Here is a 13,574-nt window from a genome sequence, read left to right on the forward strand (position 1 = left end):
TTTTTTTAACGTATCTAATATTATAAATCAGAGGGAGTATTAAATAATAGAAAAAGGGCATGTTAATAAGTAGCAGGATTATTAAGAGGTCTTAAGAAATAAATTTAATTATTAAAAAATCCCAATAATATCATTCCTAATTTTGAAACTTGTCGCGTAATTCTAATTCTCCCTTAATAAAATTTCCTTAGAAAAAGAAAAAAGAAGAGAAAAGGGAAAATTAGCATTTGTAAAATTACCAAAAAAGAAAAGGTGAGCGGTGCGGCTCCGAGATAGACAAGTTTTATACAGTAATAATTATTAATTAACAGTGATCATTAATTGATATCGTTGGGAAAAAAATCAATAGCATTGATATCCATATAATGAATTTAATTTCAGTCTTCAGAGTGAAATATACCTTTTCAAAGATATCGTTTTCATGTATCCATCTATCATGTGACCAATAAATGATATAATTTGACTTGTTAAAAATATCTCTGTATAAAAATTAGAACTTTTTTTTTTTTAACGGATGTGTTGGTCTTGAAACTTCTTTCCCCAAAAGATTTACAGATAGATTTCAACGAAGAGATTTATTTACAAATAAATCCCCACCGGCTTGAGAAATTACTTTGAAATCCCTTGAGATTTGAATGTGATTTCTAACGTATACAAAATGTTTAACACCTTGTCCCAGCCCTTTTGACCATACTAGAGTCCTTTGGGATTTCGCGATAAAAATAGATAAGAGTTCGGCCAAGAAAAGAAAAATAGATAAGAGAAATCAACAGTAAAGAGAGACCAATAGAGACAATAGAAGGATTTTTCTTTATCTCATCTCATAATGCAATACCTTATTCTTAGTTATAGTCGCACACCTCAAAGATCTCATCCATATTAAACGTAAAGTAATGAGAAATAAATACCATGAATTTGAAAGTGGAATAATGGGAATTACTTGATCATAAACATGAAGTGCTAAAGGTGATGAGAAGATGAATATCACAACTCTGCATATTCATAATACTTCCTCTTATATGCCTATTAATTAAGAATATATATTTTATTAAAATATTTCAACTTGAAAGAATTCTGTAGAACAAAAAATGTTTAAAAAAAAAAAAACAGGGTATATCAATTATTGATATGCTTCCCAATGTTGCCTTATCATAACCTTATCAGAAAAACATAAATAGAACAAAACCCTAGCTAGGAAAATAGGAGTACGATACATATTTACTTCCCTAATAACAGCATCACTCTTAAAATTATTGTGCTTGAAAATTGTATATGCAAATTTCTTAAATTTGATTGTTGCCAAATACTTTTCTAAGAATATCTTAGTTTTGGTTAAACCATGCATGATGCATGGTTATTATTTTCAAAATATTTTCCTTTAATTTTCTTACTTATTGCGGTATCTCAATTACAAGTCCGTAATTTCTACGCAAGTTCATGATTTATTTGTGTACAAGATTCTCATTTAATAATATAATATTATTATCAAAATTATTGTCAAGAAATCAAACTTTTAGGTTCCATTTTTCTTTTGGTAACATAATTTATTGTTTTTTTTTTTTTTTACTTTTAGGTACCCAGGCCTCTTCTATTTTATTTTTTATTAGTTACATGTGAATATGTGAGGATAGCTCAAAGACAAAAATGTCATGAACTCTTCATTTAATCTAACCCGGTGGTTGCATAACTCCCCCGCCCAACCACCAGACTGTTTCTTCCAAATTGATACCTCACACGCATTGTCCCTAAATAGCAAATATCGATCGTCCCAATATCTGTTGGACCCACCCACCTTACTACCACCTTGCATCAGACGATGGTTTTTCTTTTTTTGGGCCAACCAGCCGATGGAATTTCGATCATCATGAGAATTTTTCTTAAAAAATCAGTTTATTACTGCGTCTGCGTGGGAACATCTCCCGATTTCAATACCATTTGATGGTCTTTTTTCTCCCTTACTTATACTAAACATGAGACACATCATTGCTTGTCTTTTCAAGTGTTTGTGTGATTTATTTATTTATTTATTTTGAAAATGAGAGAACTATTATATTTTTTGATTTGTTCCGCAATATAAATGACGTGCCCTATTTGTAAGTGTAGTTTTACACATAGGTTATATTTGTCTTTAAATGACAAATAGTAGATAATTAATTTTATGAATGTAAGTGAATGTGAGTTACAAAATTAAATAGTGTATAAATAAAAGCCAATTACACAAAATAAAATCAAAAAAAGACTTGATTTATATACGTATACATTGGCCTTGCCTCCTTTCCAATTCTAGTTATCATCACCACCAGAAAAGATATTAATGCTTGCATATATATGTTTCTTTTGAAATTAATAAGATGAATAAGTTTCCTGTCTTTTTTTCTTGTTATGATTCTCACTGTAAAATGAAACTGAATGAGTTTCAAGTCAGCCTGTGTGGCTGAAGAAAAAGAATAAGCATTAAACCTGTGGGAATCTGCTAATGTCCACGGTTTTCTTGAAAGAGAATCTTTGGAGACGTGACAAAATTATTAAAGAACTAATTTAAGAAAAAAAGGGCAGGACAGATCGTGATCGAGACGTAGCCGTGGGAGACTTGCGATGAGCAGCGAATTAAAGGGCACCGAGGCAGCCAGCTGGTCGGGAAAGACGCGGTAACTAATCGGTACAATCAAATGAATGCGTATGACCTAGTCAATCTTGCAGACTTTGATTGTAAATTATATATAGTAGTTGAGATGATACGCATTATTTATTGTTGTTGTTAATTATTGCTGTTATTAAAATATACTGCTATACATGCATATATAAATATATACATAATTAATGCAAAATGCGGAATTGTCTCAGCTCTCAAGTCTAAAAGTATACTCTCCCATGCACCACCTTGTTTCAGTTGGTAGTTCTGATGTCCCTTTACTGATTCGACCTTCCTGTATGACCCTAAGATTTTATGGCAAGTTTCCCCCGCATAATTAGCAAGACTGACAGCAGCAGACTAGTAGTAGTAACAATTAGTGATTAAATCATACAAAGATTTAGAGATATATTCCGCCAAGAATCTAAATTCCATTAATTAACACTTTGACAGCAGCTGGGGTTAAAACCCATTGCATCAATGCAGGAGACAAGATTATTATTATTATATAGTTTCACAGACAAGCAAGACACACAGCCAGCTAATCCTTCATGTCTTCTGCATACTCTTTACTGACGACACTCCGTAAGAAAAGTGGCAAGTATCACGAAAGATCTTATTATGAAATATTATTAATAATCAACGTGGTCCGTAGGTACACGTTATGTGTTGTTTTTGTGCAGCGTCTCACGCAAATGATTTGTTGGGTCCTCATTTTTGTGTTTAATATCTTGTAACGTAATTAACCCAGAAGGGCCAAGACATTAATTGATACGTGTATTTTAAGCCTACTCTTTCCATTGACATATATATATATATATATATATATATATATCCTGCTATTCAAATGGATGACTAATAATGGGTTCCCTTGAAGCTGTGCCGCGCGCTGTCTGATGAGCAGGCTTGCTGGCTAGGGTAAACACATGGAGGCAATGGAAGCGTATCAAAGGAAATAAAACTTTTAAATCGGTGCAGAAAATACATGAAGCAAAAAAATTTAGAGAACCACGAAACTTAATAGGTGCGACTCTTCTTCTTCTATCTGAGCTGTGTTCCAGTTTGAGCAGTAGAAGCTTTAAATTATGCATCAACCAGCACGAAATATAAAATAGTTTCCAGTTTTTGGAAGAGATGCCTGCAATATCCAATTTGCACCTCTTAAAATCATCTCCCTTCTTAAATCAAGGTCGTTATAGTTGGCGCCCTTCTTTAATGTTCTTTTCATTTGCATTACAAATTATATCTTATATTTAAGATCAGAGTAGTGTGCGTATTTATATATATATTTATATGTACGTAGATGCAGTGTAGTTGGTAGTGGTCGTACAACTTCAACCGCCAACCAACAAAACCAAAATGCCCACTATGTTCGGGCAACACAAATAGAAGTAGCAGCAGCAGCACTGGTGTGCCTATAAAAGTACTACTATAGTAATAAAAATCTCCCACTTATTAAACTCTATTAAAACTACTGTGATGGAATTAATATGGGCGGTCCTCAAAACCGTAATGCATGGAATGATTTTTTTTTTGTTTTTTTTGTTATGAAGTTGGCATAACTTCGCCACGGGAAGAGAGCGTAACTGAAGATAATAGTTTGTGAAGTCCCAATAAAAAGAAAGCCCATTGTGAACTACAAGTTTCATGAAAAGGGACAGGCCCCTACGCACAAATAATCCACGTCGCAAGAATAGAAGCAGAAATGCAGAAATATCGGAGTGCCTATCAAACTATAAATTGGGATACCTAAAAGCCATTCATCGGGGCCCCCTTGACGTGATGACTGCACTCGCTCAAGAGAAAACGACAAATGCGGGAAGTCAAACAAATCCTTCGTCTTAAACTAGTAGTAACATAGTAATACCAATAATAATAATAATCTCCAATTTATTGAATTTCCTACAGAAGTGATTGAATGAACGATGCGAATACGCCGGGGCCTGCGCAGCTCCATATACACAGAACTTTGTTTTCTGCAGATATATATAATTCGAGACATGAAAAGAATCAAATAGAGAGCTAAAACTTTATTACTTGACATGGGGTCAATCGTTCAGCCTCATGTGGCGAACTGATGAAGAGATGGGATATATATATTTATATAGTTGAATGTTGAGTCCATATCTCAATGAGCAGTGCACGTTACGTTGCATTCATGTCGGTGTTCTTGAAGGAATTTACTCGGGAATAGCTCGCGATTTATGATACAGACTCCGTCACTCACGATAAACCAGTAAACTATTTTTTATAACAGATGGAAGGAAAGGCAAATAAATAAAATCGAGTGTCCAAGTTGATGAGGACAGCTAAATATATGTGCAGCAGGATAAAACGTGCAATCCTATTCACAATTATATATAGCCGCGCCCAAGGACGCCCAATCAGCGTGTGTCGTTAATAAATAAAATTTTGCTAGCCGTCATATCATTGTAACTTGATGATTGATTTATTTGGGTATATCTCTGAAAATAGTGCATAAATCAACGGTTGGTGGAATTGCTGCTTGCGTGCGGCAGATAGAAATGAACGAAATGGACACAAGTGAGTGATATATATAAATAGAGCGTACATGAGGAATAAGTTCGTGGGGAAGGGAAGCAGCCACAATGGTTGTGCTGATGAAGTTGGGTTGGTCTTCTTGTTTCACTTGGAGCTCAGTGCTCCGTTTGGTGTTGTTATTGATGGTTTCGTGCAAAGCCAAGGGTGCGGTGAAATTGCCACCCAATGTCTCAGTTCCAGCAATCTTTGCATTTGGAGATTCCATCGTGGACACCGGCAACAACAACCACCTCAAAACAGTAGTTAAGTGCAACTTCCCTCCTTATGGTCAGGATTTTGAGGGAGGCATACCAACTGGCAGGTTTTCCAACGGGAAGGTTCCTTCAGACATCATAGGTACTAATTCCCTCGTATTCCTTCTCTTTGCTTTCTCCCTTTTTAATTAGTCTGGGTCTGGTATTGCAATTCCTGAGTGTACTGGTATTACTAACTTTTCCTTTTCATTTTCACGGCAAGAAGAGGGAGGATATATATTTGATCAGTTGAATAATGCAATATGTCCAGTATATCCAAGGGAACTTATTTAATGTGCTCATGCGACGTGACGTAACCGTCCGTATCACCCCCCAAATAAACATACAAATGTTTTGATAGAATGAGCCACCTGTTGCTTGGTCAATTAATAGAAAGGAAAAATCAGTCCAAAGTAGGTGAGTTGCTTTACGTAAAAGATATGCACACTATATATATCCACTGCATTCTATAATTAGGATCATTTTTATCCTGTTAATTTTTACTAGCTAGCAGCATAATATTACTCCCGATTCTAAATATAAGAGCTAGTTGACTAGTTTGACTAGATTAAAAAAATAAGTTAAGTTAATTATTTGTGATAAATAGGTATTGTCTTTCTTAAAATATCCTTAATCATCAAGTGCATTAACTATAACTACCATTATTAGAAAGACTATCTTGGAAAAAAATAAATAAATATGGAAAACAAAGTGAATTAAAATCTTATATTTAGAACCAAAATAAAAATCAAACGAGGTTTATATTAAGTACCGGAGGTAATAGCGTGTGTGTGTGTTTTACACAGTCGTCTGTGACGTGATAATACTCGGGGCCGGTCGAGGAACTGTTGAGCTCTCATTTTTCTAAATTCTAATGAATTGCAATTTGATTGGCATATGTCAGTTGAGGAGTTGGGTATTAAGGAGTTCTTGCCTGCTTATTTGGACCCAAATCTGAAACCTAGTGATCTTCCTACCGGCGTCTGCTTTGCTTCCGGTGCCTCGGGTTATGATCCTTTGACCCCCAAAATTGTGGTATGTAACATGCGCGCGCACACACAGTAACACACCTGCGTAATATTCACGTAATTAATATATTCAGGCGTCCAATCTTTTTGGGTGGTTTTGTTTTCTTACTTGAGATTGAACAATGCATGCGAATCAGTCAGCGATACCGCTATCGGCCCAAGTAGAGATGTTCAAAGAATACAAAAGGAAGCTGAAAGAGAATGTAGGAGAGGAGAGAACAAACTTCATCCTAGCCAACGCCGTTGCTCTCGTGGTTTCTGGCAGCGACGACATTGCCAACACATATTTTACCGCTCGCTTTAGACAGCTCCAGTACGACGTTCCTGCTTACACTGATCTTATGGCCAATTCAGCCTCTGATTTTATCAAGGTACCCAAAAAAAAAAAAAAGTGAACCATCACGTACAGTTTAATCACTCTGCTGGGAATTAGTGTCTGATGAACGAGAGCATGTTGAATTGGAAACTAGGAAATACATGAACTAGGGCTGCGGAGGATTGGGGTGTTCGGTGCCCCGCCGATCGGGTGCGTGCCATCACAGAGAACTCTTGGAGGAGGAATATTAAGAGAGTGTGCGGGAAAGCAAAACGAAGCAGCAAGGTTATTTAACTCGAAGCTATCAGAGAAGCTGGATTCCCTGAACAGGGATTTACCAAACAGCAGCATTGTGTATATTGATGTTTACAGCCCTTTGCAGGATATCATTCAAAACTACAGAAGATACGGTAATACTATGTTGATGATTCTTACAATTCGCTCTCCAACATTATTAATAATTATAGAGTATGTTAAGGAAGGTGGGAAGTGCGTCTATATGCAGGGTTCCAGGTGGTGAACAGAGGATGCTGCGGAACAGGGAAAATAGAGGTGGCGGTGTTGTGCAACCCTTTGGAGCCGACTTGTGCAGATGTTTCCAATTATGTGTTTTGGGACAGTTATCATCCCACTGAAGCTGCCTATAAAAAGCTCATTGGTCCTCTTCTTCAAACTTATGTTCCCAAATTCTTCTGAGCCAGCCCCTGCGCCCATCCCCCATTTAAATTTTACTCTTATCTTCCTCTGCTCGTTTTCTTTTTCTTTCTAGCAGCTTCTTAATTTCCATAGTAAGTGCAGTTCGTGATTAATCAAGCACCATGTGTATGTTCAATTAATACACGGGACGGGGACGGGGACGGGCATCCTTGTCATAATTACCTCTCTTTTCATTCATTTCCTTTCCTTCTTGGTTCATGTATGCAACTTCGAGTCATCTCCCCGCACAAACATGCTTTTTAAGGGTTTGACGCTACAATTTCAGAAATACAATTAATATGTTATATTAAAAATGACAGATAAATAAAAAACAATTAAACAAATATATTACTAAGACAAGAGTGCGTGCCTGTTACTCAAAAATATCAACAAGCAGCGGAACATGAAAAACAGAGATGCGTCTTGAAATTTGGGAGGTAAATCGGTGCTTATCTGCTGGAACAGCATTTCTTTCCTCCTCTTTTTCGCCATAGACGCAGTTGAGAGTGAGGTTTAGTTCAATGCAAAAAATGAGCATATTTAAAAATTGGATACAGTAATTAGCGAATGCAGAGCAGATGCTTATCCTATTCATGGGAGATGCATTTCAGCTGTGAAATTTAATGCCAAAGGCATCCTCCGTCGAATTAAGTTTAAAATGTAGTTATTGCTACTTTTAATTAGCGGCTGGGGTCCGGAAGCATGACTGTGATCCATTTGGAGTACAAGTGGCATTGTGATGGATTAACGTTTGAGGAGAAGGTAGTTGTGCAGAAGATATAAATGTTAAAAACAGTGTGACATGAAAGTAATTTGATGCTTGGGGCTCCTCACATCATATTTATGGATCGCACAATTAGGAAACTCGGGATATGCATGCGCTTGGCCTCCTTCTCTCATCTCTTATTGTTCCTATTATTGCCTCTCAATTCCCTTCCTCTTTGTCTGAGAACTCATCACAGCGTTTGAAGACACGTCTTTCAGCAGAAACGGCTATCACGGAGACGTGTTTACATGTGTGTGTGTGTGTGTGTGTGTGTAGAGAGAGAGAGAGTTTAGAGAGCCAAGAGCCAAACACTTACGGTTGAAGTCAAACTCTTTTATATCACCAGGTTATGAGATTATTGGATCAATGAGCCTTGGGTCAATGGCATCAAATCTCTACGTACGTGGCTTAAAGGAAGTATGTGTTGTATTTGGGTGTGTGAGGGAGGGTTAGGATAGGCGAGTGAAAAACACAAAAAGGATCATTATGCATAATTTTAACCATGTTATTAGGATGTAGCCTCATTACTGGAAACGCAGCCAGAAAAATGCTATCTGTTGACGTTGGTCTATCAAAATTCATCCTTTCAAATCCTCATTGGCTTTCACTTCAGGGTCAAAAGTGCAAAGTGAAGCCTTGTGGTCGACTGATCCTGTTGGTGCTATTATTTGACAACTACTGTTGCTCTTGCTTCCCCTGTGAGCTCGCACAGGCCATATTTACAAACTCACTTGATTCGGTAACTCGCCCAAAAAGTTGAGGACTCAACCAAATTGAACCTTTGAGTCCCATAGACCAAAGTTTCCCTCAACAGGCCCTATTTACAGCTTAATGAACTAGTTCTATATTAGTCAAGCTAAAAATTTGTTTCACGTACTTATCTTATTTTTGTTAATCATGATTAAAAAAAATTTCATATATCATTTCAAACAGGCCCTATAGAACTCTCGCCTCCTTTATGTGCAGTTTTCATGTGTTTCTGTCAAATTTATGCATTTTTCTTTAGTGGTGGTTTTGACCGGCAGTTTCCTGGGCTTGTTAGATATTCTTCTTGTGTTGTCAAGGCTTAAATTTATGTTGTCTTGTATCATTCTATTTGTTTGGAATGTACTCCCGCCGTCCAATTTGCACCATGTTTTTTTTAGAAAGAAAAAAAACACCAAACCCAATATTTTACCTGGAAATCACAGTATAAGAGAATTGAATTTTGTTTCGTAATGCTAAAATACATGGTCTATATGTAATTGGATATAATTAGAGAGTGAGTCTGGGTTTTCCAACAAAATTGAAAATAAGTTGCATCATTCACTGAATTCTATAACTTTCTTAAGGTTTTGACATTCTACATTGTTATTGTTCATTTCAATTTCTTCGCAATCAATGAGCGTTAAAATTACTTATACATTTGTAGCCAACAAAATTACCTACACATTGTTTATATTAAAATCAAGTTCAAATTGCACTACTTATAAGAAAAAAATTTAGGCACTAATTTATATACGTATAGAAGTATTTCCTAGTTTAAAAAAAAAATTTGTTGAAATTTTTACCTAAAAATCTGTTCAATTTATTATGTCATTTGATCAGAAAATTTCTTTTGGGTAACATATTAACGAAATCTAATTCTTAGTTCTAAATATAAAGTCTATTACTTTGAATATATAAGCAAATTAAAAAGACAAATTCATTTAAATTTCGTTTAACAAATGTGGAAATTTCTATTTATATTTTTATTGTGTTAATATCTGTCCTTATAATTGAAAGAATGATGCCTTCGGCAAAAAATTTAAAAAAAATTAACGGAAAAAAAATGGAGCAAAAACATTTCGCAGCAAGAAGAAAATTATAAGGGGATGATGGCCCTTGACAGAAGAAGGAAATGGGAGAGTCTGTGTCTCGCAGCTTAGATCCTCGACCTCACATGGATGAGCTCATACAACAAAACTCAGGCTAAGGAGGGATTTGGAGGTGAGAACAAACTGTCCTTTTGGCTGTGAGGATTTGGAAGACGATATGCACTTGATTTGTGACTGCAAGAATGCCATTAACAGATGGAGATCAGTGCTTGACCCATTGTACTGGACCCAGTTTAACTCCCTTGAAGGAGCAGACTGGATCAAATGGAATCTTCATAAGGAAGCGGGCAAGGTTTTCACAAAGAAACTCACCGGGGCATCTTTATTTCCTTACATTTGTTGGGACATTTGGGTCACAAGATGTAACAAACTTTTTGATCCAAATATTACTAATGAAGAACCTAGTGCCTTTCCAAGTTTCTTTAAAGCTTACTGTGACCAGGATATGATCGCCAACTACTCTTTCTATAAATAGGATAGTAGTAGAGGTAAAGAACATCAACCATTGCAGGGACACTATGTCACTCTAGAAGTAGATGGGTCAGTTCTACAGGATGGACGTAGTGGATGCAGAGGAATTTTAAAGGATGAAAAAGGCGGATGGATCTGCGGCTTCAGTTGTAAGCTCACAACAGTACCTTCAGCCATTGCAGAAACACTAGCCATTATGCAGGGATTACAAATTAGCTGGCCAAAAGGATTTAGGCGAGTTATGCTTTACTCAAACTATATTGAAGCCATAAATTTGGTTTCGCGAGGTTGCAATGCGGATCACCCTTTTTATGACATTATAAATGATGCATGACTGCTTCTGAATAGAGATTGGCAGGTCTTGCCGTTCTTCATCTACAAGGAAGACCTCTCTAGACTCTAGTGCAAACCTCCTAGCTAAAGCTACTCATAGTTTGGACATCCCGTTTTGTGTTTTCGATCACCCCCCACCCTTTCTAAGTAAGGAAGGATGACGAGAGTTTACTTGTTTCTGTTTTAATTTGTTGGTTCTGTAATGACATCACTTTTCAATTCAAAAAAAAAAAAAAGATCCCCGACCTCAGCAAGTTCTTTTTTTGGGCCAGCAATTTGCTCTTACTGGGAAACACGCATGTATCAGACTCACCGAAATCGAATGAATCCCTCTCCCTCTCTGTACCGCCGTTCCCTCCCCACCCTCTCACTCGCATATCACGACAAAGTCAATTTCCTATTTTCAGAACTGCCGTCACCGAACCAACGTTTCTGCATACTGCAATTCCATCCCCTCGTCCTTTGACTTGACTCATCCCGAATGTCCTCCTTTACGCCTCTCTCTCTCTCTGCGCGCCTGCCGGATAGGACAGGTTTTCTTCACCGCACTTGAATTTTTCAGATGGTTGGGGCGCCAATCGCCATATGAGCTGTGTTGGGTAAGAGGGAAATGTTGAGGCAATGGTAATCAATCAGAGTGCTCACCATGCTTTAAACAGCCTTCTCCAATTTGTATGCTTTAAAACCACCGAATAACACCCCATTCCTTTAAACAGCCTTCTCCGACACATAACCCGGTAACGCATTCCACCTGGTTTTCAAAGCAAGGTGTTTCTTCTCCTTCCTCTTCGTTCCTGTCACACACGCCTGCCTCTACCCCAGGCACCCAATATTAATGCCTCTCCCCATCATTCATGTCATCTCGTTTCAAATCAGCTTCACTGCAGTTTGATCAATTTATGTCGTTAGCTCAGCACACGCACAAGATGTCCCCATACAGACGAGGCGGGATAAAAAGGATGGTATTTTTAACCAAACATGTCTGAAGACTTTCATTTACGCCTCCCCCCTTTTCTTTTCCAGACGTGATATGCAAAACCCCATTCCCCCCAAAATTGCATCCTCATTGGACCCAAAAAAGGTGGCTGCTCATACGAGCAGAAGACAAGTTTCGAGAATTTGATTCTTTTCCCTCAAAAAGAAAATATTTACAAATATAAAAGGAACTAGTGACGAAATATATGAAGTTCTGAAGCTAGAATACAAAAACATGCTCTGGAATCTGGACCGACCTCATATTTCTTTTTCTTTTTTCTTATCTCTTCAACGCTTTGCGGACCCCTAATGGAGATGTAGCAAACCTAGTGTTAATTGGTGAGCCAGAGTAGGAAGCGACAAGAGAAGAAGCAGGGGGCGATGTGAAAGCTCTTTCTTAATCCTCAAAATGGAGCTGTCGAGGTTCTAAGCAAAGTACACCTTTTGAGATGCCGATCCAAGGACCTCTGGCGGAGCTGCAACCGATGGAACGTCATCAATAATGAATATTGGATTCACTAACATCGCCAAAAGCTCTGAGTACTGTCTTGCACTGCGAATAAAGGGGTACTTCGGTTTCTTTGTTTGACACACAGTGGAGATTGAGTCAAATACATAGACCAAACTCCACTCCACTCTAGCTTTTCCCAAGAGTCATTGAAAAAAAAAAAAAAACTTTTAAGCTCTATGGAAACTTTAAACACATTCCAAAATGGAGGGTAATGAGATTATGACCCAAAATAAAAAAAGATAAAGGAAACAGAAAGAGCGGACCTTCTCTTGCTGTCTTCTGAGTCTGGCATTCTCCTCTCGTAGACTTGCAAGTTCGCGTTCTAACTCGTTCGTATAAGCCTGGGGATATTAAGGTCTGAGTGTCACGACTCACAAATGAAACAGAGAATGCTGAAGGGACTGAATAGTGATGGGCAACAACAATAAAGGTGGCGGGAAATGAGAGAGAGAGAGACTCCTGTATAGGGGCTCTAGAGCGAGCGGAGGACTCTCTGTTCTAGATCATACTCTGATGGCGGGGATCAGAGGAGCCGTGGATTTGATGGCGGGTTCTCTTGTTGCTGGGGATGCGAGAGGAAGAAGAATGAAAAGCAGAGGAAGAGGGAGGAGAGAAGAAGTGATGAAGTAAGGAAGGGTGGGAGATGGGGTAATGGCAGAGAGAAAAAAGTTTGATGTCGCTCCGCACCTCATCCATGGTTTTTGTAACTGTGCTGCTGCCGTCGCCTGCCATGCCCCTCTCTCACTTTGCAATTCCACCCTAGACATTCACAGCTCCTCTTTCGGTCAATCTCTTGGGGAGGATGACGTCATCAACATGCAACATTTTCTTTTTTTGGAAGTAAAGGGACAGGAAACTACCAAAAAACATCACCTGTTCTCTCTGATAAGTCCAAAATATTCTTAATTCTAAGAGTGTGTTTAGTAAGTACGTTAACCGAATGAGCTAAAAAGTTTGAGAAGGTGGAGGAAGCCTGAAAGATTCGTTTGTTCCTTCCGACTGCCTCATAGCTTCCAGCAGAGCAGGTCAAATTTGATCATTCAGACTTGACTACTGTTCAGCGGGTTGAGGCTATGGAGCATCCACTCAACAAAGAAAATCTGGGAGCGTAATTTATTAGTAAAGCGCCTCTTCAGGCCTCACCAAAAAAAATAAATAGATAAATAAAAAATTCCTCAGCCCCTCACGAGCTGTC

At 37.8% G+C, this 13,574-nt stretch overlaps 1 protein-coding gene across 1 annotated transcript; it reads left to right on the top strand.

Annotated features, from left to right (window-relative positions):
- Positions 1 to 5,206: 5,206 nt before the first annotated feature.
- On the top strand, positions 5,207 to 7,607 carry LOC114723143 (GDSL esterase/lipase EXL3-like). The gene is made up of 5 exons (XM_028909296.1): positions 5,207 to 5,530; positions 6,332 to 6,462; positions 6,593 to 6,826; positions 6,926 to 7,181; positions 7,277 to 7,607. The coding sequence occupies exons 1-5, from the start codon at positions 5,242 to 5,244 to the stop codon at positions 7,465 to 7,467; spliced, it is 1,101 nt and encodes a 366-aa protein (XP_028765129.1). The 5' UTR covers positions 5,207 to 5,241; the 3' UTR covers positions 7,468 to 7,607.
- The last annotated feature ends 5,967 nt before the right edge of the window (positions 7,608 to 13,574 follow it).

This window comes from Neltuma alba, unplaced genomic scaffold (genome assembly GCF_004799145.2).
Source record: "Neltuma alba isolate B1F8T4 unplaced genomic scaffold, ASM479914v2 tig00002374_pilon, whole genome shotgun sequence".
NCBI classification, from domain to species: domain Eukaryota; kingdom Viridiplantae; phylum Streptophyta; class Magnoliopsida; order Fabales; family Fabaceae; genus Neltuma; species Neltuma alba.

What these genes read in the sequence shown, in the direction of transcription:
- LOC114723143 (XM_028909296.1), top strand. Translation starts at nt 5,242, where the DNA reads ATGGTTGTGCTGATGAAGTTGGGTTGGTCTTCTTGTTTCACTTGGAGC. An exon ending in GGTTCCTTCAGACATCATAG is followed by an intron (nt 5,531 to 6,331) that starts GTACTAATTCCC and finishes GGCATATGTCAG; the next exon opens with TTGAGGAGTTGGGTATTAAG. An exon ending in CTTTGACCCCCAAAATTGTG is followed by an intron (nt 6,463 to 6,592) that starts GTATGTAACATG and finishes CATGCGAATCAG; the next exon opens with TCAGCGATACCGCTATCGGC.